The sequence below is a fragment of the Panthera leo genome, chromosome A3 (genome assembly GCF_018350215.1).
Source record: "Panthera leo isolate Ple1 chromosome A3, P.leo_Ple1_pat1.1, whole genome shotgun sequence".
Classification (NCBI taxonomy): domain Eukaryota; kingdom Metazoa; phylum Chordata; class Mammalia; order Carnivora; family Felidae; genus Panthera; species Panthera leo.
In genome coordinates this window covers 118,915,907-118,941,399 of record NC_056681.1, presented here as the reverse complement: position 1 = coordinate 118,941,399, position 25,493 = coordinate 118,915,907, and the positions used below count along the sequence as shown (strand labels likewise).

At 40.3% G+C, this 25,493-nt stretch overlaps 1 protein-coding gene and 1 pseudogene across 2 annotated transcripts in view; one reads left to right on the top strand and one right to left on the bottom strand.

Annotated features, from left to right (window-relative positions):
- SELENOI (selenoprotein I) overlaps positions 1 to 25,243 on the top strand; it is a 40,249-nt gene extending 15,006 nt beyond the window's left edge. Inside the window, exons 2-10 of one of the 2 annotated variants that reach the window (XM_042933488.1) lie at positions 2,367 to 2,435; positions 2,897 to 3,005; positions 4,881 to 4,955; positions 10,636 to 10,898; positions 11,859 to 11,967; positions 17,821 to 17,869; positions 19,247 to 19,427; positions 21,675 to 21,857; positions 24,468 to 25,243. In XM_042933488.1, the coding sequence (XP_042789422.1) occupies positions 2,367 to 2,435; positions 2,897 to 3,005; positions 4,881 to 4,955; positions 10,636 to 10,898; positions 11,859 to 11,967; positions 17,821 to 17,869; positions 19,247 to 19,427; positions 21,675 to 21,857; positions 24,468 to 24,566 (1,137 nt within the window). In that variant the 3' untranslated portion in view covers positions 24,567 to 25,243. Of the gene's footprint in view, positions 1 to 2,366; positions 2,436 to 2,896; positions 3,006 to 4,880; positions 4,956 to 10,635; positions 10,899 to 11,858; positions 11,968 to 17,820; positions 17,870 to 19,246; positions 19,428 to 21,674; positions 21,858 to 24,467 lie in introns of those variants that run through there. The other variant, XM_042933489.1, reaches the window with a different exon arrangement.
- Positions 5,659 to 6,150, bottom strand: LOC122216535 (annotated as a pseudogene).
- Positions 25,244 to 25,493: the final 250 nt, after the last annotated feature.

Genomic DNA, 25,493 nt, shown 5'->3' with positions numbered 1-25,493 from the left:
AGGAGCTTTTCAGATCAAAATACTGTCATTTAAGGACATCTTTGTAGTTCTAAATTAAATAATGGAAAACTGCTGAAAGACACTCATTCAGCAAACATTCCAATTAAGAACATTGTACTTTGTACACCATATTAGGTACTCATGTGATGTCTTAAACAGTTTCCTTCTGATTTGGACTTCTTACAACTTCTGTACTTTGCAGTAGATGGTGGACTTGAAATGTGTGGTTTCCCCGTTTATCTGACCCGCTGGCTACATCAAGTGGGTCTGGGTGCGGCCAGGGCCTCCCCTTTGTTATTGGCAGCTGCCAGGGGCTCCTACTCGTTCTGTGTCCTCAGGTGCAGAGACTTAAATCCAAGCAGTCCTGTCAGTTGAGGACCCCTCATTCTGCAGAGGTGTAGATGTAGCTGTAGCTATTATGTGGAAAGGCTTTGTGGCCTGTAGAGAGCCGTGCAAGTACCACTTTATGTTATGTTATGTTATGTTATGTTATGTTATGTTATGTTATGTTATGTTATGTTATGATTTAAAAAAACTTTTTTAGAGAAAACTTCTTTTTTTTTTTTTTAAGGTTTATTTTTTTAAGTATCTCTCTGCACCCAATGTGGGGCTTGAACTCGTGACCCTGAGATCAAGAGTCCCATGCTTTTCCAACTGAACCAGCCGGGTGCCCCACAAATTGATTGTAGTCAGAACAGTAACATGCATTTAAGTAGGCTCCTGCCTGGAGTCTGGCTGAAGCCGCACAGCCTCTCACTGTGGCTGGCAGAGTTCTTCTCCGTTTTCCTCCCACTGTCTAGCTCAGGTCCTTTGTCCCACTGATCCCATTTCAGTTGGAATGGGTTGGAGAAATGAAGGTACTCAGACATGGAGTCTGTTCGATCATTTTGACTTAACTAGTTATCTGTCTTTGCTCCAGTATTTTAAGTTATTTCTGTTTATTTACTATTTTTGTTCCATCACACTTGTGAGTCTTGAAACACTGATGAGGAAACATTTTCTGTGTATTCAAAAGCATTCAGGAAGAAATTTGACCTTTATGATTTTTAAAAAATTAGATATTCAAACGCTTACTACTAATTTTATGTACATACTAAGCATAAATATAAAATACAAAACTTTTCGGGGGGGGGGGGTGGGTGTTCCTGGGTGGCTAAGCCAGTTAAGCGTTCAACTCTTGATTTTGGCTCAGGTCACGATCTCACGGTTTGTGGGTTTGAGCCCCACGTTGGGCTGTGTGCTGACAGCGGAGACTGTGTGAGATTCTCCCTCTCTCTCTCTGCCTCTCCCCTGCTTGCTGTCTCTTTCAAAATAAATTAATTAAACAAAACCCAAAACTTTTTGGGGTGTCTGGGTGGCTCAGTCTGTTAAGTGTCTGACTCTTGATTGAGGCTCAAGTCATGATCTCACCGTTGTGTGACTGAGCACTGCATCGGAGCCTACTTGGGATTCTTTCCCTCTCTCTCTGCCCCTCCCCTGCTGTCTCTTGCACACACTCTCTCTCAAGATAAATAAATTGACTTAATTAAAAAAAAAAAAAACACAAACTTTTTTTCAGACATTTGACTCTTTGTGACATTGTGTAAATGTCAACTGGACGAATTAGGTAATATTCCCACTCTTTGAGGTGGGAATGATCCCTTACCAATTAAGTATCCCTTCTTCCCCACACCTAGTGGAGTGCTTCCAGCATGCCGGGTACTCCAGTATGTGTGTGTCTATTTGTTAAAATCTCCTTTGAATTTTTACTGAATAACTCCATAATTAGGGAAAAAACTTGATTACCACAGAACCCTAACCTATTGTTGTCTTCCGTTGCTTATGTGTGTGATCCGTTTTCCTGCTGTAAAGGGATCTGTCATCCTTTGGTGGTTAAAGCACAGTTAGTAATATCTAATATGTAGCACTCATGCGTATGGTTAATTTGCCTAATTTTTATGGCAGACCTTTGGGGTAGAAGCTATCATCCTCATTTACAAGCGGACAAACTAAGGCAGAGATGAAGTAACTTGCCCGAGGTTGCACACTTAGTAAGCGTATTCGGAGGAGGTTGAGAAAGTCAGTGTTTGAATGTACACAGTGTGAGCGTTTTTGATCTTGCATTGTGAGTGAGACCTTGTAAGCAATATAAATATCCCCACCGAAACAGTGTAACGCTATAAAAGTTGGTTGAGTGAAACAGAGAAACGTGGCTGTGTCTTTGCCCTATTTATATTGTTCCTCCAGTTTTGTTATATAGACCAGGACATCATGTAAACAGACATGTTCTCTGGGTTATTTTTGTAGTATTACTTTCGCTCGAGGATTATTGTACTACTTGCCAGTGTGCAAGGAGAACTGAATATTTTCTTTTCATTTCTTAACAGTACAGTGCCGTGGATACCAATCCACTCTCTCTGTATGTCATGCATCCATTTTGGAATACTATAGTAAAGGTAAGACGATTAATAGGCTTGTACTTACGTTTTAGTAAGTTGTAAGTATTTTAAGGAGTGTTATGGATACAAGTGTTTGTTTAGTAAGATGTCTAGAGAAATTACTCTCTCATTCTCCTTTCCCTTAGTCACATACCTTTTGATTTATTTTATTGTTGAAGTATAAGTTTATATTCTTATACTAGAATTTATCATTTTTATAAAATGCATTTAAACATTTTCTAAAATAAATAATATTATGATTATAAGTTTGTTGATTATAGAATTTAAAATACAGAAAACAGAAGAACGAAATGCTTATTTCTATCAACTGAACATTGTGGTTTACGTTTTAATATATATACCTCCTAGATATGATCTGTCAAGTTTATAGCTTTTATTATGACTTAAATTTCATATTGCATAGTGGTCAGAGCGCTTCCTTTACTTTAATTATTTTGTAATTATTTTGAAACAAATAGGTATTTCCTACTTGGCTGGCTCCAAATCTGATAACCTTCTCTGGCTTTCTGCTGGTTGTGTTCAATTTCCTACTTATGGCATACTTTGATCCTGACTTTTATGCTTCAGGTAAGATTATTACTTTAATATAAAATTTAAAATGCCTAAATGGAGAAAAATGACATGCGGTTATTTTCTGGTTCAATTGATATGCTTGTCTGTTGGAGAAGTTCTGGATATTTTAAAGGTATGTAAAATGTTAGAATTGGGTGTAAAAGCTAAGTTGTGTTTTCACAATCTGTTATGCATATTTCCATTAAGTTCTAGAAACCAAATTGGCTACTTAATGTAGATAGGCTGTGTAAAAAGCAGTGGGGTTTTGATAAATAAAGAATAATTGGATTTACAAGAAGACACAATATTTAGGACTGACACTTTGCCTGAAAGTGAGTATAAGCAGGGTCCAACATATTTACCAGTTCCAGAAATATCCCTTCTCTTTTTCTAATGATGCAAGAAAAATCACCCCCCGCCTTTGACGGGAATGTGATCTCTCTTTCCCTCTGCTCAGCATCCACATTTGCCTTGAATAACTCCAACAAGTTTCCTGTGAAAATGGTTCTTAGACCGCAAACGTTTATTGACAGAAGTCAGTTGGGGAAGGGAGAAGAGAAATGCTTTTGGAGGCAGTTGTTGGCCTGCTCCCACCCCAGACTCCAGTGTTTTCTTTCATAGCTGTTCCTGTCTTCACATTCCCTTGCCCTGTTTCTGCCCCAGGCCATAGGACAGAATCTGGCTGTATTTGGGATGAGGGGGGATAAGTGGCCAAAAGAGTTTATTTTCATTGCTCAGCCGGTTGATAGGGTTGAGAGGAATAGAAAGATGGAGGTAGATGAATAATTTTTGCATTCTAAGTCAGAGTATGTATTTTCCAGTAAGAATATTTATAAATGATGTAGTAAATAGTCTTAGTGTTATAATTCACTGGTGTTGTGGGGTTAGCAGACTTTTGTGGACTGACCTGGAGAAGTTAAGTCACCAACAACATTGTTTTTTTTAGGAAAGTTCAGAGTTTCAAAAACTTACAACTTGATCCTATAGAAATTCTGAATATTGAAACTGTATGTATGCCTACCTTTAGCAATTGAAATTTTAAGCCATAGCTTTTGTACATGTAATAAAATGACAATCGAAGATCATAAGGTACTATGTGGATAATAAGATTAAGTTTTATCAAGCATGGTTTTGATATTAAGCGGCTTTTAAAAATTTGTATTTTAATCTTTAGAACGTCTTCAAAAGTTTCTTTTATAACTAGAAATATTAATTTTTCTAACTACTCTAACATTATTTACTAGTTATTAAGAGGGCTAAAAATATGTAAATATTATGTGTATTTCCCCAAGTCATAGAAACTAGAGGACCAGATAAACCATCTAGTCCTGGTATATTTGGGAAATGGAAGATAGGAAAGGATAAACGATCTATTCATGGTCACACAGCTGCTTGAATATAGAGCCAGGACTGGAACCCAGACCTTCTGATACTTAGTCACCCAAATGAAAAGGTCTTTTGTTTAGCTAGTTAATAATGTAGTGAGAAAATATAGATTGAAGGTTCAGTACATGTTTGTAGGATATTCGTCAACAGTGAAGATCAGATTAAACACAAGCATCTTTTAAGTTCCAAAAGCATTACTTTTCATTCTTAGCATGTAAGTAATTTTCAGGTAGAGATGAACAGTCAGTTTTGAGTTATGATTAAAGCTCAAAATAAGTGCCTATTGTTTATGAGGGGTTGGGCCGTTACTTCTTTGGTTTTGTCAGTTTCCCGATGTATTTTAATATTTACCTAAATCTGCATTAAAAGTATATTGTAAACTTGTATTTAACTTCTATTTAATAGAACTTCTATTTAATAAACAGAAATATTTCTCAATGGCAGTGCGTGCTATAGTAAGAATGATCATACTTTGTATTGAAGTCTGAGTGCTTTCCTTTGCAGCACCGGGTCACAAGCATGCACCCGACTGGGTTTGGATTGTGGTGGGAATCCTCAACTTCATAGCCTACACTCTAGGTAAGAAATTGGCAGATATTCATTTTAGTCAATGGCTGGTGACTCTTTCAGCAAGGATAGCCATCCACTAAATTAACATTTTCTCCTATGCTTAATTCATTTTAACTAGGGCTTACTGATTTCCTGTTCAGTATAATAAATGTGTTTTTGAGTTTCTCTCTGGAAAATATTGTCATTCATTGCTAGGGATGCAGAGAATAAGATATGAGTTGGCAAACTGCCTCTTGCAGGCCGACTCTGTCCTATTTTTATAAGTAAAGTTTTGTTGGAACACTGCTATATTCATTCCTTTACTTGTTGTCTATGCCTGCCTGCCTGCTTGCTTGCTTGCTTTCTTTTTTTTTTTTTTTTTTAACGTCACAAATAAGACTTCTTATTTGTCACCATTAAATGACTGAATTTTAAACAGATTCTTGGACTGGTGGCTCATATCCATCAGCTCGTTCAACTTTAGCACTGGTCTCATCCCCAGTAGCGTTTCTAGAACTACTGCCTTCACCATGAAGCTCCATGAGCTTTCCCAACTCAAACCTGGGCTTCTTTAGCACTTTTACTTTTCTAATGAAGATATCATGGAGTGGATAAATAGATTGACATGCCTTTTCTGTGTCTTTTCCGATGCTGTCTGGAATCAGTTTATTGACCACTGCTTTCGAGTCATTTGTCTGCACCTCTCGGGTTATGATTTCCATTGTCTTTTTCTGAACACGGTGGACCTGTTGGTGCTGAGCCTAAAGGTCTTCCAAATCTAATTGTTGGGTTTTTTAGTAAAACCAACACAAAATAGATGAAGCAAGTAACTGTCGGTGGCTTGACATCAACATGAGCTTCAATCGTGGTCTGCCATTTTGTGACCATGGAACTTTCCTAGAATTCCACGGGTGAGATCCACACAATAGAACTTAGGCAGTTTCTGCCCTGAACATCCTCAGTTATTAGCTTGGATTTTCTAAATGCAACTTCATCATTCTGTAGATCAGCAAGGCTCACTTAAAAAACACAACCCTTGAGGCCATCAGATGCAGTTTTGGCTCCCTGAGTTCTCGTGACTAGTGTTTTTCCAATATTTCTTATATCAAGCATAGCTGGTGCTTTCACTTCATACTGATCTTTCCTAGCAAATGGATCAACCACTTTCTTCTTGGCCCCCTTTTTTGCTGCCTTTTGTCAGGCCCTTCTTCTTACTGATTGCCATGGCTCTGCTCGGGGAGCCAAAAGGGCTCTATGTTTGCTTTTTGCAACAAAGACAAGGTTGAGTAGTAGCAACGGTGTCTCCTGATGACCCATAATGCCTCAACTATTTACTATCTGGCTCCTTACAAAAAATATTTACCAGCAACTGGAATAAGACGTCATTTTTGCCTTCAGTTTGGGAAACAATGCCGACCTGTCAGATAATTGTGGAGTATGGACAGAGCTGCTACAATAGAGCACAGCGGGGAAACAGGAATGAGTGGGAGAATAAGAAAGTAATTAATTCTTATTTGGTGCAGGAGGTGGTGAGGGAGGTCCCTGTGCTAGGCCATAACTGTCTATGTTGCCAAGAATGCTTTTTGTTGGTTCTGTTTGCATGGCTTGTCCTGCATTCTCCTATTCTCCTTCCCTGCTTTATTTTTCTCCATAGCACTCAAAACCATATAACCTACTTGTCTCTCTACTCTAAAGCGTACATTCTTTGGGGGCTGTGTGCCCAGTATTTAGAACAGTACCTAACACATAGTAGGTAGTCAGTATATAGTTTTCATTTTTATTTGTAAAATTTATTTTTTTATTACTTTTTAAAATGATTTTTGTAAAGTTTATTCATTTATTGTTTCTGAGAGAGAGAGAGCGAGAGAGAGAGAGAGAGAGAGAACACAAGTGAGGGAAGGTCAGAGAGAGAGAGGAAGACCCAGAATCCGAAGCAGGCTCTAGGCTCTGAGCTGTCAGCACAGAGGCCTACACAGGGCTTGAACTCATAAACCGCGAGATCGGGATCTGAGCCGAAGTTGGACGCTCAACCGACTGAGCCACCCTGCCCACCCCTCCCCCCCAGCTTTTCATGATTTTTTTAAGTATATAGTTTTTAAGTGAATATAAAATACCAGACCCTGACTTAAAGTTGCTTAGATCTCTCAGATAAAAATGACTCATAAAACCAGTATAATCTGGTATATGATTACACGCTGACATTGCAGGTGACCAGAACTGCCAGAATTTGGGGAAGGAAGAGAGTGAAGTCCAGAAGAATTAGGAGAAAGCTTAGTGAAAAATTACATTTTAGGCAGAAGCTTTTGCATATTTGTTCTTAAATATGAGCAGGTTTAAAAATTCTGCTGTAGGGGCGCCTGGGTGGCTCAGTCAGTTTAGTGTCCCTCTTCAGCTCAGGTCATGATCTCATAGTTCAGTTCATGTATTCGAGCCCCACGCCAGGGCTCTGTGCTGACAGCTCAGAGCCTGGAGCCTGCTTCAGATTCTGTCTGTCTGTCTGTCTCTCTGCCCTTCCCCCGCTCACACTGTCTCTCTCTCAAAAATAAATAAAAATATTAAAAAATTAAAAATAAAAAAATTCTGCAGGGGTGCCTGGGTGGCGCAGTCAGTTAAGCATCTGACTCTTGATTTTGGCTCATGATCTTACGGTTCATGGGGTCGAGCCCCTCTGTGTTGACAGCATAGAGCCTGCTTGGGATTCCCTCTCTCCCTCTTTATCAAAATAAATAAATAAACATTTCGAAACATTAAAAAAAAATCTGCTCTAGGGTTTGGTTGCCAAGGGCAGGGAGGAATAGGGAAAAAGGTGAGAGTGGCCTGAGGGCTCTGACTTTTAACGGCAGGTCATAAGAGCTTTTTGATATACCATATTATCTACCTTTTTCACATCCACAGTTTTGGCAAAAGCCCTCACCGAACGTGAACTGTTTGTTGCAAAACTGCCTTGAACCAACATGAGGCAACTTTTAAACTATATCCTACTAGTGTGATTGTTCTTACATTTTGCTGCAGAAATATTAATGTGTTTGATCACAGGGTGCTGCTCTGGGTCCGCCTGAGGTGTTTTTGTTTTGTTTTGTTCTTTTGTCATAATATATGCTATATACCCTGAATTACCTTTCTGAAAAAACATTGTGTAACTTCGCACACCCCAGACTGGTGGAGCTGGAATGGGTTCAGTGGGAAGATGTACAAGACCTAATTAGTATGCAGTTCTCGGATTTAGTATTTGTAACAAATGCACAGGAGTTGCGCTGCAAATAGTAAATTAAGCCAGCAAATAATGAGAAAAGACTTTTTGGAAATACTTCAGCTAGCAGAAATGTTCCTAACGCTATATAACAGAGATCTGCCGTATTTGGGCAGGAATCTGGAATTCATCCTCTCATGTGTTCCTTCAACAATATTTTTAAAGGCCTTCTTTTTGAAAAAAAAAAAAAAAAAAAAAAAAAAAAAGATTTTTCTAAGTTTATTTATTTATTTTGAGACAGAGAGCACAAGCAGGGTAGGGGCAGAGGGAGGAGGGGGAGAGGGAATCCCGAGCAGGCTCTCCACTATCAGCACAGAGCCCGACGTGGGGCTTGAACTCCCTAACTGTGAGATTATGTCCTAAGCTGAAATCAGGAGTCAGACGCTTAACCCAGGTGCCCCTAGAGGCCTTCTTTGCAACAAACTGAGCTAGACACTGGGATAATACTATAGTGAGCAAGATAAGCACAGGTAATTATAGGAATTTTTAATTCCTGAATCTTTACTATTAGCCTAATCCTGCTGCACTTGTTAATAGAACTGTTTCTTTTGGGGAGAAATTTTTATAGTCCAGATTTTTTTTTTTCCTTAATATTGTCTCTCCTACTAGACTCACGGTTCCTGAGAGACCACAGGAATTGTGTCTTATTTATAGCAGGGTGGTTGGTTCTTGCACAAGCGTGCCGAGCTATGCTTCAGACTCTTTTTTTTTTTTTAAGTTTTATTTCTTTAAGTAATCTCTACACCCAACGTGGGGCTCGAACTCACAACCCCGAGATCAAGAGTCACGTGCCCCTCCAACTGAGTCAGCCAGGCGCCCCTCAGACTCTTCTTTGTAACTAGGTTTTACTGTTCTCCCACTCTTTTTCTCTCCCTACACCCCTCACGCCCCAGCTCCTCTGTTTCTGCCCCTAAATGAAGGTGTTTCACTGTGCTGTATCCTCAACTTTCCCTTTCCTCTTATTCCCTCGATAATTCTTATCACTATTGAGATGACTCTTGTGTTTCTATCTAGCCCTCATATATTTTCTGAGTTGTTAGTAAGTACCTGAGGTTGAGTTGCTTGACATGATCATGTGGATAATTCTGCCAACAGTTCAGTTTTAGCATCTAAACTTGTACTCAGCATCTTTTCCGTCAGGCAGGCTCTTTGGACTTCCCCATTTCTACCACTCTCTTAGTTACCCAGATGGGAAATCGGGAGGATCTTCTGGTCCTTTAGCCTCACCACTCATCTTTTGCTGCATTGCCAGTTTGACTTTCTTAATATCTCACCTGCCTCCAGCCTTTCATTCCTGCTGTATTCCATGTCAGTGCGGGCCTTACTGGTTAGTGTTCTCTCTGCCATTCACACTGCTGCCAGGTGAATCTTCCTGAAGCACGTCACTACCTTTACCCCTGTCATTCCCGTACTCACATCCTTTTCGTAGCCCCCGTACTCCCTGAAACTTTTGAGCTGGCTCCAACCTCCCTTCTGGCCTCTCTACCGCCCTCTTTACCTACTGGTTTCCTCTGGTCGACCTAAACTACTTTGGCATTCTCTGAACACGCATGTGCTTTTCCATCTTGGTGTTTTTGCTGATAGCACTCCCTCCTCTTGAAACAGCATACTCTTATCTACTGAAATCCAACTCATTCTTTATGTCCCCACTCAGGTTTCATCTGGTCTGGAAGGCCGTTCTTGATTATCTTAGCCTGAAGAGTGCTTGTCCCTTTTCCGAACTCTTTTGTGGTTTGGGATGTACTGTATCTTTAATCGCCATGTTTTGTCTCCATTCTCAGTTATAAACACTGAGGACGCAAACTTACTTTATTCGGAGATTATTCTTATGATAATCTTCACAGCATCAGGAACAGTGCCTTGCACAGTTTCAATACATTTAATTCTTATATTTACTGAACACCTGCTGTGTGCAAAGCCTTTTCTGAAAGCACTTAAAATCGGGGAAGGAGCACATCTGTAACAAAGTGACTGTAATTTCAAACAAGATGAAATAGGTGTTACGACTGAAGTTCGGGATGTTTTTGGATCCTAGAGCAAGGAGTGGTTAGATCAGTTGTGATGAATAACTATTGCATATTCTCTGGAGGCCTGAGAATTTGTGGCTAGCAGAACAACTCAGTTGTTAGTCCGATTTGGAAGAATTCAGAGTCCAACTACAATGCTTTGTCTTCACATCTAAAATTGACACCATTTAGTTGATGTAATATACTTTAAGTTTTAGGTTAAACTCTAAGAAATTAAGGTGGGTTTTTTTGTTTGTTTGTTTTTTTCTGAAATCTTTGAATTGTAGGAATTAGAGGTTGGATTTTTACAGTCCTGGCTGGTCGCTGTACTTTAGTTCATCAACATTCCTATGATACGCTGATTTGTTTTGTGTTTCTCCAGTTTGTTAAAGAAGATTTTCTCCCTGCGGTACCGATGTTGACCTTTTCCCATGGTAATGTGTTTCTGTTGCAGATGGTGTGGATGGAAAGCAGGCCCGGAGAACCAATTCCAGCACCCCTTTAGGGGAGCTTTTTGACCATGGCCTTGATAGTTGGTCATGTGTTTACTTTGTTGTGACTGTGTATTCCATCTTTGGACGAGGACCATCTGGTGTCAGTGTTTTTGTTCTTTACCTCCTACTATGGGTAGTTTTGTTTTCTTTTATCCTGTCCCACTGGGAAAAGTATAATACAGGGATTCTTTTCCTGCCGTGGGGATATGACATTAGCCAGGTGGTAAGTATGTGTTCTGCCTTAAATTTTCAACAGTGCTATGAATTTTTGGGGGGGGGGGGGAGGGGGAAGGGAGTAGTCTTTGTCATTGTCATTCCTTCTTTATTGCCCTTATGCTTTTTTGGCCAGAACTGATGTGTGCTTTTAAAAAAATTTCCTTTTTATCTTGTATTATTTGTTGCTTATTTATGAAAATCTCAAGCACATAAAAAAGTAGGGATAGCATAGTGAACCCTTATGTACCTGTTCCTTAGGTTCAACAGCTATATGGCCAGTCTAGTTTCATGTATACCCTTCCTCCCAATTATTTTAAAGGAAATTCCTGATATTATGTGATCAACTTTTTCCCATCTATCTCTAAGTAGTAAAAGCACTTTTAAAAAAACATAATCACAATGTCATTATTAACTAAAAAATGAGCAGTTTCTTAATGTTAATAAATATTCCTTTGAACTGTTGATTTTGTAAAGAGAGAGATGCACATATAATTGTTGCTTTTTTGTCTTTACTGGGAGCTTTCAATGAGTAGAGATACTTGTTTTCTTTTACTTAAGAGGCTTGCTATTAACTCTCCCTGCCTTTGAATCCCAGCTTTTTGTGTTGCCATTTTGCCCGTTTGTACCTAAGGTCCCAGTAAAGCCTCAGACATTGGAATGTTTGAAGAAAGTGATCGGGTAGGCAAATTGGACCGTGTCGTACCTTAACCGATTCCTGAAGTGCCTTAAAGTGTTCTAAATTATGGCCAGTTGTTTGCATTGTGTAGAAGTTAGTTATTTTATGGCATTGTTGGCTAAAAAACCCGCAACTTTTAAAGGGAAGAAGACTTGCCACATTATCAAATTTAAGTGTACTTCTTGCTTTTACTAAAACTACGAGATTTAACGCTGCATACAGCATTGCGGGCTCCTTGACCTTTCCAGCTGTTAATGCCTCTGTATGCTTTTGTCTGCATTTTCCTTCCAGACTATATCTTTTGTCTACATAGTGACTGCGATTGTGGGAGTTGAGGCCTGGTATGAACCTTTCCTGTTTAATTTCTTATATAGAGACCTATTCACTGCAATGATTATTGGTAAGAAGCTCCATGTTGAAGCCTATTTTAACATCACTTTGTTATCCAAGCCAGTGTTTGATTGATTACGAGCAGTAACACCTGTCCCTCTCTCCCGTTCCCTCCAGCGAGCAGAACAGCCCTATAGCCCTGTAGGGTTTCAACCAAACCAGTAAGGAAAATAAAATTCCTGTGTTGTGGTTTTTTTGTGTGTGGCACCAAGCTGTTTCCAGTCCGAAGAAAATAAATACCAAAATCGCATAAACCTCGTAAACTAACTGTTTAAATGAATCTAGACTGTTGGAGAGGATCCACATTTAGGTGGACATTTGGTGTAGATTTCGTGCCTATCTCAGAATTGAAGACCATTAGTTTGTAGGAAATAGATGACACAGATTACTTTGTAATACATTCATTGGAAAGTTGTGCTATTCTCCTCCGATACTCTTTTTTGCCACCGGATAATAGGTAAAGGATTTTGGTAACAATGTTTTATTTGGTAAAAAATTTGGATTGTGGTAATGTTTCCCTTTTGATTTTAGCCAGAGGGAATATCTACGGGATGATTAACTGAGTGGGGGAGTGTTTTCTATGCAAAGAGGAAGTTATCTGGGCTGTTACTTCGGGGCATTAGGAGTGGCATTAGGACCTCTGTAGAAGAAAAAAAAAAAGCAAAAAAAAGCAAGCTGTCGGCTATTGCTCTGTTCCCTTATCTGAAAAATAACCCCCCTCGCTACCCAGTGCACCTTGCTAATAGAATGGGCGTTAGATAAAGCTTAGAAACGGCTGAGAAGCTGATCCGTTAGGCACTGGCTTTTAGGCAGTGGTTTGGGCCGTTCTCTGTTGCTCTGGTCTACAGATATTTTAGAACCCTGCTGTAATCTTCCAAATGTTCTTTTTTCGGGGGTTTTTGTATGAACGGATTTCTTTAGCCTGACAAGGCTAGCTTCTTTTCACTCCCACCACATAGTGAATCTTCTGATTTAAGTGGCTAGTCTTGTGGCAGGATTGTTGAATTTACGTTGAAGTGTTAAACTTAACGAGAAGATGGAATCCTCTGAGGTGTGAGATATATTTTGGGATGGTAAAGTGGATACTTTTTATGGGCACATAATTTTCCATGTAACTTACGAGTTTACCTGAATTCTTCTTTCTGAAATAAAACAAAAGCCCACATGTTTCTGTATAAGTAAATAAAGCAGCTTTCCCCATACAGGCATACCTTGTTTTATTGCACTTTATTGTGCTTTGCAGATACTTGTCTCTTTTACAAATTGAAGGCTTGTGGCAGCCCTTTGTCGGGCAAGTCTGTCAGCAACATTTTCCCAACAGCATTGGCTCCCTTCATGTCTCTGTCTGTCAGATTTTGGTAATTCTCACAGTATTTCACACTTTTTCATCATTATTATATTCGCTATGGTGGTCTGTGACGCGCGGTCTTTGATGTTACTGTTGGAATTGTTTTGGGGACACACAAAGCACGCCCACGGAAGACTGCCATTTAATAGACGAATGTGTGTGTCTGACTGTGCCACCCACCCTCCGCTCTCCCTCTCATCTCTCTCCCTCTCCTTGGGCCTCCCTATTTCCTGAGATACGGTATTGAAATTAGGCCAGTTAATGACCCTCCAGTGGCTTCTGAGTGCTCAAGTGAAAGGAAGAGTCACATGTCTCCCTCTTTAAATTACAAACTAGAAGTGATGAAGCTTAGTAAGGGGGGCATGTCGAAAGCCGAGATAGGCCCAAAGCCAGGCCCCTTGCGCCACACATTTAGCTAAGTTTGTAAATGCAGTGGAAAAGCTCTTGAAGAAAATGAAAAGTGCTCCTTCCTAAACACAAGAATGATACGAAAGTGAGAAGCAGCCTTATTGTGACATGGAGGAAGTTTTGGTGTTCTGAATAGGAGATCAAGGCAGCCACAACATTCCCTTGAGCCAAAGCCTGATTCAGAACAAGGCCCTAGCTCTCTTCACTTCTAGGAAAACCGAGGGAGGGGAAGAAGCTGCAGGAGAAGCGTGAAGCTCGCAGAGGTTGGTTCGTGAGGTTTAAAGGAAAGAAGCCTTGGGGCGCCTGAGTGGCTCAGTCGGTTAAGGAAAGAAGACTTCTGTGTGTCGTAAAAGTGCAGGATGAGGCAGCAAGTGCTGATGCAGGAGCCGCAGCAAGTTCTCCGGATGATCCGCCTCAGATAATTCAAGAACGTGGCTACACGACACAACAGATTTTGAGTGTACCTGTAACAGCCTTAATATCGGAAGGAGATGCCATCTAGGACTTTCATAGCTAGAGAGGAGAAGTCAATGCCTGGTTTCAGAGCTTCAAAGGACAGGCTGACTCTCACGGTAGGGGCTAATGCAGCTGGTGACTTGGACGTGAAGCCAGTGCTGATCGACTATTGTGAAAATCCTAGGGCCCTTAAGAATTTGCCACATCTACCCTGCCCGTCCTCTATACATGGAACAACAAAGCCTGGACAGTAGCCCATCTGTTTACAACATGGTTTGCTGAGTGTTTTAAGCCCCCTATTGAGATCTGCTCAGAAAAAAAGGATTCCTTTCAAAATCTTACTGCTCACTGACAAGCACCTAGTCACCCAAGAGCTCTGATTACAGCGTACAATGGGATTAACGTTGTTTTCCTGCTTGCTAACAAAGCATCCATCCTGCAGGAGCTTGAAGAGTAATTTCAAGTTTCAAGTCTTATTATTGAAGAAATAAATACAGGTTTATAAGGCTGTAAGATCTGATGGATCTAGGCAAAGTAAATTGAAAACCTGGAAAGGATTCAGTATTGTAGATGCCACTAAGATCATTTGTGATTCATGGGGAGAGGTCAGAATATCAACATTGACAGGAATTTGGAAGAAGTTGATTCCAGCCTTTATGGATGGATGACTTTGAGGGGTTCAAGACTTCAGTGAAGGAAGTAACTAGCTGTGGTGGAAACAGCAAGAGAACTGTAATTAGAAGTGGAGCCTGAAGCTGGGACTGAATTACTGCAATCTGGTGCTCAAACTTTGTAGCAGATGAGTTACTTCTGATGGATGAAAAAACAACATGGTTTTCTTGAGACAGTATCTACTGGTGAAGATGCCGTGAAGATTGTTGAAATGACAACAAAGGATTTCGCATATTGCATAAACTAAGTTGAAACAAAGCGGTGGCAGGATTAGAGAGGATTGACTGTTTTGAAAGAAGTTCTACAGTGGATAAAACCCTATCAGACAGCCTCACCTACTGTAGAGAAATTGTGAAAGGAGGAGTCAGAAGCTTCACTGGGAAGCTTCACTGTTTCTTGTTTTGAGAACTTGCCACAGCCACCCCAATCTTCAGCAGCCACCCCCCTGATGAGTCAGGAGCCATCAGCCTCAAGACAAGACCCTCCACCAGCAAAAAGACTGCACCTCACCGAAAGCTCAGATGATGGTTAGAGTCTTAGAGCCATAAAGTATTTTTAAATTAGGGCAAGCACATCTGTTTTAGACATGATGCCATTGCACTCTTAATAGAGTACATTATAGCATAAACGTAACTGGGAAACCGAAAAATTCACGTGGCTTTCTTGTGCCGTTCGATGTTTGTTTTGTTGCGGTGGTATGGAGTCAACCTGTAATATCTCTGCGATATGCCCGTCCTTTTTACGGAAAGCACATTAGGTGCCACTGAGAGGAGTAAGAGAAGATGTGGTATGTCTTTTTGGCAACCCGTATAGAGCTCAAGCTTCCCACATGCTTGCTGTATTTAAGCTAGAGCTATTTCAAGATATTTTAAACTAAAAATACTCTTGGTAGCAAATCTTTTGCCAGTTTGTGTCAGCCTGCTTCCGACACCTCAGCGTCGCAGTGATTCTGGGTCAATTGATTCAGCCCTGGCTCCCTACCTGTGCTTCCCAGCACGAGGCCGAGTCACCTGCTAAAGATTTCTGAGGACACCAGCCTGTCTTCTCCTTCTCTCTAAGCTCTTCTAACTTGAGGAACTTTGTTCCAGTTGGGCTCGGGAGTGGCAGAGTAATTCATCTTCCCAGATGGGATTTCTGTTTGGTGGATTCCAGTCTTTTCATCTCATTTTAGCAAAATGTCTTAGGAGCTGTTTTGAAGGAATCTCTGTCGTTGATCCTTCAGGCCACAGCTGCACTGACCACCTTCTCACCCCAGGCCAAGTGTGGTCAGTGGGAGTCTGGAGTGCGTAAGCTGGGGCTCATCTGTTGAGTGACAGTGAAATATCCAAATGAAGTATCCAGAAACTTGCCACATGTGTTGATTTGGAGTTTGACAGAGAGAAAGATCAGGAAGTTACATCTCTATAATCTGTAGAATCAGAGAGTTTTATTTTTGTTTATTTATTTTTAAATATTTATTTTGAGGGAGGGAGAGAGAGTACATGCACGTGCATGGGGGGGGGGGAGGAGAGAGAGAGAGAGAGAGAGAGAGAGAGAGAGAGAGAGAGAGAATCCCAAGCAGACTCCATGCTGTCAGTGCATTGGGCTCAGACAAACAGATCATGACTTGAGTTGAAATCAGGAGTTAGATGCTAAACTGACTGAACCACTCAGGTGCCCCGGATCAGAGAATTTTAATGTTTATTTATTTTTGAGGCAGAGCATCAATGAGGGAGGGTCAGAGAGAGAGGGAGACCCAGAATCCGAAGCAGGCTGCAGGCTCTGAGCTGTCAGCACAGAGCCCGACGTGGGGCTCGAACTCACAGACCGTGAGATCATGACCTGAGCCGAAGTCGGAAGCTCAACCGACTGAGCCACCCCGGTGCCGCCACCACCTCCCCCTCCCCAGCAAATCAGAGAATTTTAAAACTGCAAGGGATATTAGGAAATCATTGAACCCATCCACATTGGACATCTGTGGAGTCTGAAGCTCAGAGAGATTGTCTGATTTGCCCAAGAGTACATTGCCAGCTTTTGGAGTCATCTGCAAGAAGCGTCTAGTTAAAGCTGTAAGAGAGGATTCTCTGAGGGAGGATAGAAGCACAGGTGAATGCCCAGTTAGGAATGCGCAGGAGACAGAGTTGCCAATAAAGGACACCACACGTAGTAGCTGGATGGCTGACAGGAACATTGGGAGGATGGAATCACAAAGGCAAAGGGAGAAAGAATTACAGTTAGTGGAGAGTCAATGGAGTCCTCTCACTTAGAAGCCAGGAATGAAGAAAGAATATCGAATTTGATCATTAGGAGAGCTTGGTAAATTCAAGAGTGCAGTTTCTGCAGAGGGAAGGCAGAAGGAATAAAAGAGTACTGAGGAAGGCCATGGGAAAGTCTGGCGAGTGATTGGGAATAGCAGAGTCAGCTAGTAGAGAGCGAGGGCAGCGGAAGCAATGGTAGGGCTTCCTGGGAGGGCTGTCTTGATTAGGTCTGAGGGGAAAGAACTGGTGTCTGTGGGCGGAGCGGGCGGAGAAATGAAGAATGCTTGGGAAAAAAAAAATCAGTGGCAACGGGAAACCGCGGAATCCATCGGTAACTCACACTCGTGCGATTTCCTGTATGCCAAGCCCTGCTCCAGGTGTCTTTGCGTGTAATCACTCATTTGTTTCTCAAAAACCCTGCGGGGCCAGTTCTATCTCTGGCTTATAAAAGAGGAAATTGAGGCGCGGAAGCGTTAATCTGCCTGAAATCACGTAACCTGTTGGCACAACCGAGACTCGAGCCCAGTCTGGCTCCCGAGCCTCCGCACTGAACCACCAGACTGCCCTGCTGCTCTTCCGGTTGTCAGTGTTGTTCAGAAATGTATTTAATTTCATTACAGAAGTAAACCCGAACCTGCGAATTACTGGGTCTAAAACTATTACATATTTTGTATGTATTCGATAATTATAAAAATCCCTCTTGAATAATAATTCACAGTAATTTAAATATTCTCCCTTTTAGGCTGTGCATTATGTGTGACTCTTCCGATGAGTTTATTGAACTTTTTCAGGTAAGTACCTTATTATTTTTGGGCAAGAAGTGTGACAGTTGTTACTCAGATGAATTTTAGGATCTGTTTTGCTTTTGGAATCTGGACATTTTGAGAAGGTCATAAAAGCTGTATTTTGAATCTGGGATGAGTTTAAGACCATTTAGGGTATCTACGGTGGCTGTGTGGTCATTTCAACCACAGCACAAACTACTAGTTCTTTTGTTACAGTTTTTGGTTCACCAGACAAGTCTTCTAATTTGTCATTTTTTGTGAGTGAATTGGGAAGGAGTGTGTTCCCGTTGAATAGTGACAGGTTTACGTCCTTTTTAGAAATTGATGGTAAGTTTTTATGAATTGATTCTGTGTAAGTTTAGTCAGCATGATCATAAAATTAAATTTCTGAATTTGTGTAGTTTAGGACCAAACCCCGGATCTATGCTGACTTCCAAGTCGCACTATATAAAAATTCCCGCCCCGAGGAGTGGGGCCGGGGATACTGTGGGAGTTGCCTGGGCAGAGTTTCATTTCTCTGATCTGTACTTCACCTTTGCTCAGCCCCACTGAATTTTCTTACGGGCCCTGGAAGTACTTTGCTGTTTTCTCTCCTTGGTAATTTGGCCCCCACTTCCCTCTAGTGCTGTCTCCTTTACGTGAAACACTTGTACTTCCCACTTCATCCTTCAGTTCTCAGATCTGTCTTGCAGAATCCTCTCTGTCAAGCCACACTCTGAATCTTCCCTGTCGATGGCAGCTGGCAGCCATTCATAGAAACCATAAAATTTAAAGCTCTGAAGGCCTTAGAGATTGAGACATTTCCTCTTCTTCTAAGGATGAGGTCCTCATCAGGCAATATCTTGTCCAGAATCATGTTGTCAGTGACAGAACCAAGACGAGAATTTGGGGCTTTGTTCAGATGAGCAAACACGTATGGGAGTGTGTGGCCAGAGACAGTGAGATATGCTAGGACAGTCTCAGTGCAGAGTCGTCCGCTCTTAGATTCTCTGTCACTTTGTATCATAATAACACAGCCAGGTACTTGCTAGTGCTGTTTTGTGTTCATTTTATTTCCCCTCCTAGAGCATAAACCTTGTAAAACAAAAGATCAGGTTTTATTTATCTTTACGTTCTGGAGGCCCCGGGGTCAGAACACTTCCATTCTAGTCCTGGCCCTGCCACTTGGTAGGAAGTTATATAAATTTGAATTCTCACGTTGTCACTTAACCTGTCTGTAAAATGGGGTTTAGTAATGTTGGTTTTATGTATGCTGTGGGATTATTGTGAGTGTAAATTAAGAGGATAAGTGTGAAAAAAGTTTCAAAACTACAAAAGTTACAAATACGGAATGATTTTTATATTGTAATAATGTTCTTTGTATTACTTGATTTTTTTTTTCAGAAGCTATAAAAATAACACCTTGAAACACAATTCAGTCTATGAAGCTATGGTTCCCTTTTTTTCTCCATGTTTGCTATTCATTTTGTCTACAGCATGGATCCTTCAGTCACCTTCAGATATTTTAGAGATACATCCTAGACTATTCTACTTTATGGTTGGAACAGCCTTTGCCAACATCACAGTAAGGTTTTTTCTTTTTCTTTTTTTTAATGTTTATTATTTTGAGTGAGAGAGAGCACATGCAAGGGAGGGGCAGAGAGAGAGAGGGAGAGAGAGAATCCCAAGCAGTCTCCTCGCTGTCAGCGCTGAGCCCAACGTAAGGCTCGATCTCACTAACTGTGAGATCATGATCTGAGCCTAAGCCAGGAGCCAGATGCTTAAGCTGAGTGACTCAGGCGCCCCAGGTTTTTTTTCATTTAAGTCCTATCTAAGGAATATATGACAAAATGTGATAATTGGAGAAATCTTTAGAATTAAAAATAGACAGATTTTAATTTAAAGATATTTTACAGTAGAAACTTTAAAGAGTAATAAACCCAAACACGAACATGCTAAAAATTATTTTTACCTTTTCCAGATGGCTGCAGATCTAATGATTAGTTTAGGGAAACTAAAAAGGGTTTTTGAGAAAACACATACACACACACGCACGCACGCACACATTTTTAAATCAGCTGATTTTAAAATTAAGAACAGGTGTAAAAACTTTGTAATAAATACAACATATTTTTCAAAAGCCCTTTCTCTGCCATGGCCCAGCAAGACAGCAGCCAGGAGAGATCGGGCGCAGTTGAGAAAAGACCTTAATAGTCCTGACAACCCGGGAGCATGTGCTCTAGCTCTGGTCAGGTCCTTAATAACTTTTTACTTTAAAAGCTAGCCACTGAGCTTATGTTTCCATGTGTGTAATATGTGTTCATTATCACCGGTCCTACTGATTTCACAGGGTTTAAAGATCTGAAAATATGAATACATTGTATTAAAAAATTATCTCTGAAGGAATAAAAGTAGATTTGAGTAAGGTATTGGAAGTAAAGGAAGCCAGAGAGGTTTTGAGGTGTTAATATGACAATATGACTGAATTGGAGATAGCATCTCTTCATCACTATAAAGAAATTTAGGTGTATGGAGCTATACAGGGCTATTTTGAAAGTTCTTTTCAGATATCACACCATCTTAAAATCGGGAGAAATTCCTTTTATCCAAACTGTTACCTAGTGGAAGAATCCCTTCTATAGCATCCTTACTAAATTATTTTCCAGCCTTGTCTGACCCACACTCTGAGAGTCCACAGGTTTGGAGGTGGGACAGGGGTTCCGTTGGGCTTCTGAGCAGTTGAGAACTTCTGAACTTAATAATGTTGTGTAACTGTGTTGGCTCAAGTACTGGAATGCTTTTAATGTTGGAGTGACTTGTTTTGAAGTGCTTAGCTAAATGACATAGCAGATAAAGGGCTAGTATCCAAAATCTATAAAGAACTCACCAAACTTCGCACCCGAAAAACAAATAATCCAGTGAAGAAATGCGCAGAAGACATGAATAGACACTTTTCCAAAGACGACATCCAGATGGCCAACAGACATATGAAATGATGCTCAACGTCACTTCTCATCAGGGAAATACAAATCAAAACCACACTCAGATACCACCTCACGCCAGTCAGAGTGGCCAAAATGAACAAATCGGGAGACTATAGATGCTGGCGAGGATGTGGAGAAACGAGAACCCTCTGGCACTGCTGGTGGGAATGCAAACTGGTGCAGCCGCTCTGGAAAACGGTGTGGAGGTGCCTCAAAAGATTAAAAATAGATCAACCCTACGACCTAGCAATAGCACTACTAGGAATTTACCCAAGGGATACAGGAGTGCTGATGCATAGGGGCACTTGTACCCCAATGTTTATAGCAGCACTTTCAACAATAGCCAAATTATGGAAAGAGCCTAAATGTCCATCAACTGATGAATGGATGAAGAAGATGTGGTTTATATATACAGTGGAATACTACTTGGCAGTGAGAAAGAATGAAATCATGCCATTTGCAGCAATGTGGATGGAACCTGGGTACTATGCTAAGTGAAATAAGTCAGGCAGAGAAAGACGAATACCATATGTTTTCACTCATATGTGGATCTTGAGAAACTTAACAGAAGACCATGGGGGAGTGGCAGGGGGAAAAAAAGTTACAGAGAGGGAAGGAGGCAAACCATAAGAGACTCTTAAATACAGAGAACAAACTGAGGGTTGATGGGGGTTGGGGTAGAGGGGAAAGTGGGTGATGGGCATTGAGGAGGGCACTTGTTGGGATGAGCACTGAGTGTTGCATGGAAGCCAATTTGACAATAAATTATATTTTAAGAAAATGAAGTGCTTTGCTAATTAAATTTTCATTCTTTTTTTTTTTTTTTTTTCCTTTTCCCTAACTTCAAGTGTCAGCTGATTGTTTGTCAAATGAGCAGTACTCGGTGCCCAACTTTGAATTGGTTGCTGGTTCCTCTTTTCTTGGTTGTCCTGGTGGTAAACTTAGGAGTAGCCTCCTACGTTGAGAGCATTCTCCTGTATACCTTAACAGCTGTTTTCACTCTGGCCCACATCCATTATGGAGTACGAGTGGTGAGTCACCTAGAGCAAAATTGGTTCTATTTGGTTCTTGTAAGTAGTAGAAAAGTGGCGAAGGAAAAATTTCAAAAGAAAGTTGCTTATGAAAGTAGCTGGAAGAATTGGGATAGTCCCTATAAATATTGGATAATATCCAGGTACATAATATCAGATATTGTTTCTCTGATGAGTATGTTACAGTAACTACAAATAACTTTAAAACTCAATAGTTATTATGAGGAGTTCTTTTTTTTTTAGGTACAAATGTGAACTGTTTTCTTGGTGAATGGAATTGTAAGCTCTTGTGTGCTTTTAGTTATATGAGACCAAGTAATCCCATTTGTTGATTATCTATTTCTATACTTTTTAAAAAATTTTATTTATTTTTAATGTTTATTTAATTTTGAGAGACAGAGAGAGACAGAGACAGAGCACAAATGGGGAGGGGCAGGGAGAGAGGGAGACACAGAATCCAAAGCAGGTTCCAGGCTCTGCACTGTCAGCACAGAGCCCGATGTGGGGCTCGAACTCGTAAACCATGAGATCATGACCTGAGCCGAAGTCAGACGCTTAACCGACTGAGCCACCCAGGCGCCCCTATTTATTTATTTTGAGAGACAGAGACAGACAGAGAGTGTGAACAGGGAAGGGGCAGAGCGAAGGAGAGAGAGAGAATCCTAATCCTGACATGGAGCTCAAACTCAGACGGTGAGATCATGACCTGAGCTGAAGTCAAGAATCGGATGTGCAACCGAGTGAGCCCCCCCGGGTGCCCCTGTATACTTGCTTCTTTAGCTTTAGGGGAGTTTTTATCAGGAGAATTATAGAAGAGAATGGATTTAAGAAGTATTTTGCAAACCTTAATATTCTCTTCTAAAAAGAGACTAGTTTCAGGGCAAATGGACTAAGGTAGATATAATAAAATGAAAATCAGAGCCATGCAATTTATTTTCTTTTCCTCACACTTTAACATTCTTTTCTAATCATGTATTTTAGCATGGTCTTATAATTATGGTTTTTAATTGTACAGTATTCCAGCAAGGAGATTACTTAATAATTACCCAGTTTACTTAATTATGATCCAGTTATTTTAATCATCTAGGTTGTTTCCACATTTTCACCATTACAAATAAGGTTGGAATAACAACAACAACAAAAATAACAATCTGGAGTAATATATTTTTCTTTATTTTCTGAGGATAATTTCATAGCAATGAGGTTATGTAAAAGGGTATTCATGTTTTTATGGCTCTTAAAATACTGCTTCTATTTGGTATGCTTGTTTTGAAAGGAACTCTACCGTGACTCAGTTTGAGACACATGTCTTCTGTCATAATATTTTAAAATGAGCGCACCTAGGGGCACCTGGGTGGCTTGGTCGGCTACATGTCTGACTTCAGCTCAGGTCACGATCTTGTGGTTCGTGAGTTTGAGCCCTGCGTCGGGCTCTGTGCTGACAGCTCAGAGTCTGGAGCCTGCTTGGGATTCTGTGTGTGTGTGTGTGTGTGTGTGTCTCTCTCTCTCTGCCCCTCCCCCACTCAACACTCTGTCTCTCCTTCAAAATAAACATTAAAAAAATTTTTTTAAATGAGCACACCTGTCATGCCTTTTACCTTGTATATGTTGCTAAACTTAGGTTTCTTCCCTTAGTGTTCTCCCCAAAGCAGCCTACATTTGTTAGAACAAAGTAGATGAAAAAAATCCACGATAACTATGGATTGTGACATGAGGACATAATCATTTATGTTTTTATTTATGCATACTTAACATAAATGCTTTATGTCAACACTCTTAGGCTTTTATATTTCACATGCATGAAGTAGAATATAGTTGTAAATGTCTTTTATACTTGTTCTAATTTTTTACAACCCTTCAGAAGCATATCTTTAAGAAACCATACATATACCGAACCAAACCAAAAAACCTTTTTCGTTAAATTACGAAGGCAGTATATTTTCACTGTTAAAAATCTGGAAAATAAATCAAAGTAATTGAAAAAAATTCTAGGAATATCTTTTTTGTCGGTCTTTGTGCTCTCTTGCCACGTTTTGCAACTTCTGACCAGAAGGTGAAACTTGAAAGCTACACAGAACATTCATTTGAACTATTGAAATATAAATGACAGCAACAGAACTAGAACTTTGGTAACTGACACATAACCAAGGTCTTGCCTGCCCACTAGGGATACCCTAACCTAAAATGTAGAGATCTGCTTTTATACTGTTTCATCAGGATTAGGAATGATTATCTAGAAATGCTGTAAGCAGTTGAATAGAGAGTCTATATATGTAAATATTTGACCTACTAGATATTATTGTGTCAACTAACCCAGTAGATTTGGGTGTGAATCTGGGTGGTCTGGAGGGCTCTGGAAGAAATTCTAGATTTGGGAGTTAGGCAGACCCATGTTAAGTCCTAACTTTCCCAGGGTAGTTCTAGTATTCTGTAGAATTCTATAGCCCTCTAGCTCAGTAGCTATCCTAGTCCACAAAAGCCTCTTCATTATTTCTGCTGAGTTTTGCTGTTACACTCGGTAAATTGTCTCCAGTGGGTGAATTTTGTGTGCTTTTTAAAAATAATTAGGAATGTGTTTGTCACCGTCTCATGTTCTGGTTTTCTATATAGGTAAAGCAGCTGAGCAACCATTTTCAGATTTATCCCTTCTCATTGAGGAAACCAAACTCGGATTGACTAGGAACGGAAGAAAAGAGTATTGGCCTGTAATCTACAGAAGGAAGTACTGTAAATAAGATGCTTGTAAATATTTCATCCATCACCATTGAACTAAACTGATCTGCTTAACAGACACGGGAACTCAGTGTGTATAGTACTTGGACAAATGATCTGAATTTACGAAATTTTGGACCTACTAATTCCCAACTTACTTTTTATAAAACTGTGTGGCATTTTGGTTAGGCATAATGTACTTTAGACCAGCAAAATGTTTCTAGTGATGTTAGCTTCATGAGTCCATGATGTTTTGGTTCGTACAGAGTTAAAGATGCTTTGTTTTTATTTTTAGAGCCCCAAGATTGGTTTAGGAACACTGATAACATTAAGAAAACCACAAAATGTTTTCATATTTGATACTGTTTCAGTAGTAGGTCTTTTGCTATGGAAGTTATCAATAGCCCAAATCTAATATGGGGAAAAGATAAGAGCAAGTTACTGTTAGCCAGAGATGCCAAATGATTACAGAACAATATACAGTTGCCAAATACTCATTTCTCTTTCCCATGGAAATGCCTTTTGTCCTCATGTGCTAAGAGAGCTAATATATATATTTAGATTCTCTAGTATTCTGGCTCTCTTTCTTGGGAACAGATCTTGACAAATGGTTTAATTTAATTTAATTAAAAAAAATTTTTTTAAGTTTATTTACCTAGTTGGAGAGGAGAGAAAGAGAGCACAAGTGGAGGAGGGGCAGAGAGAAGGAGAGACAGAATCCCAAGCAGGCTCCATGCAATCAGCGCAGAGCCTGATGCGGGGCTCGAACTCACTAACTGCCAAGATCATGACCTGAGCTGAGATCAAGAGTCAGACGCTTAACCGACTGCACCACCCGGGTGCCCCCGGTTTAATTTTCTTTTAAAGAGAAATATTCTATTGAGACTTAGTAGAGAATGGATCATAATTGTAGCTCACACATTA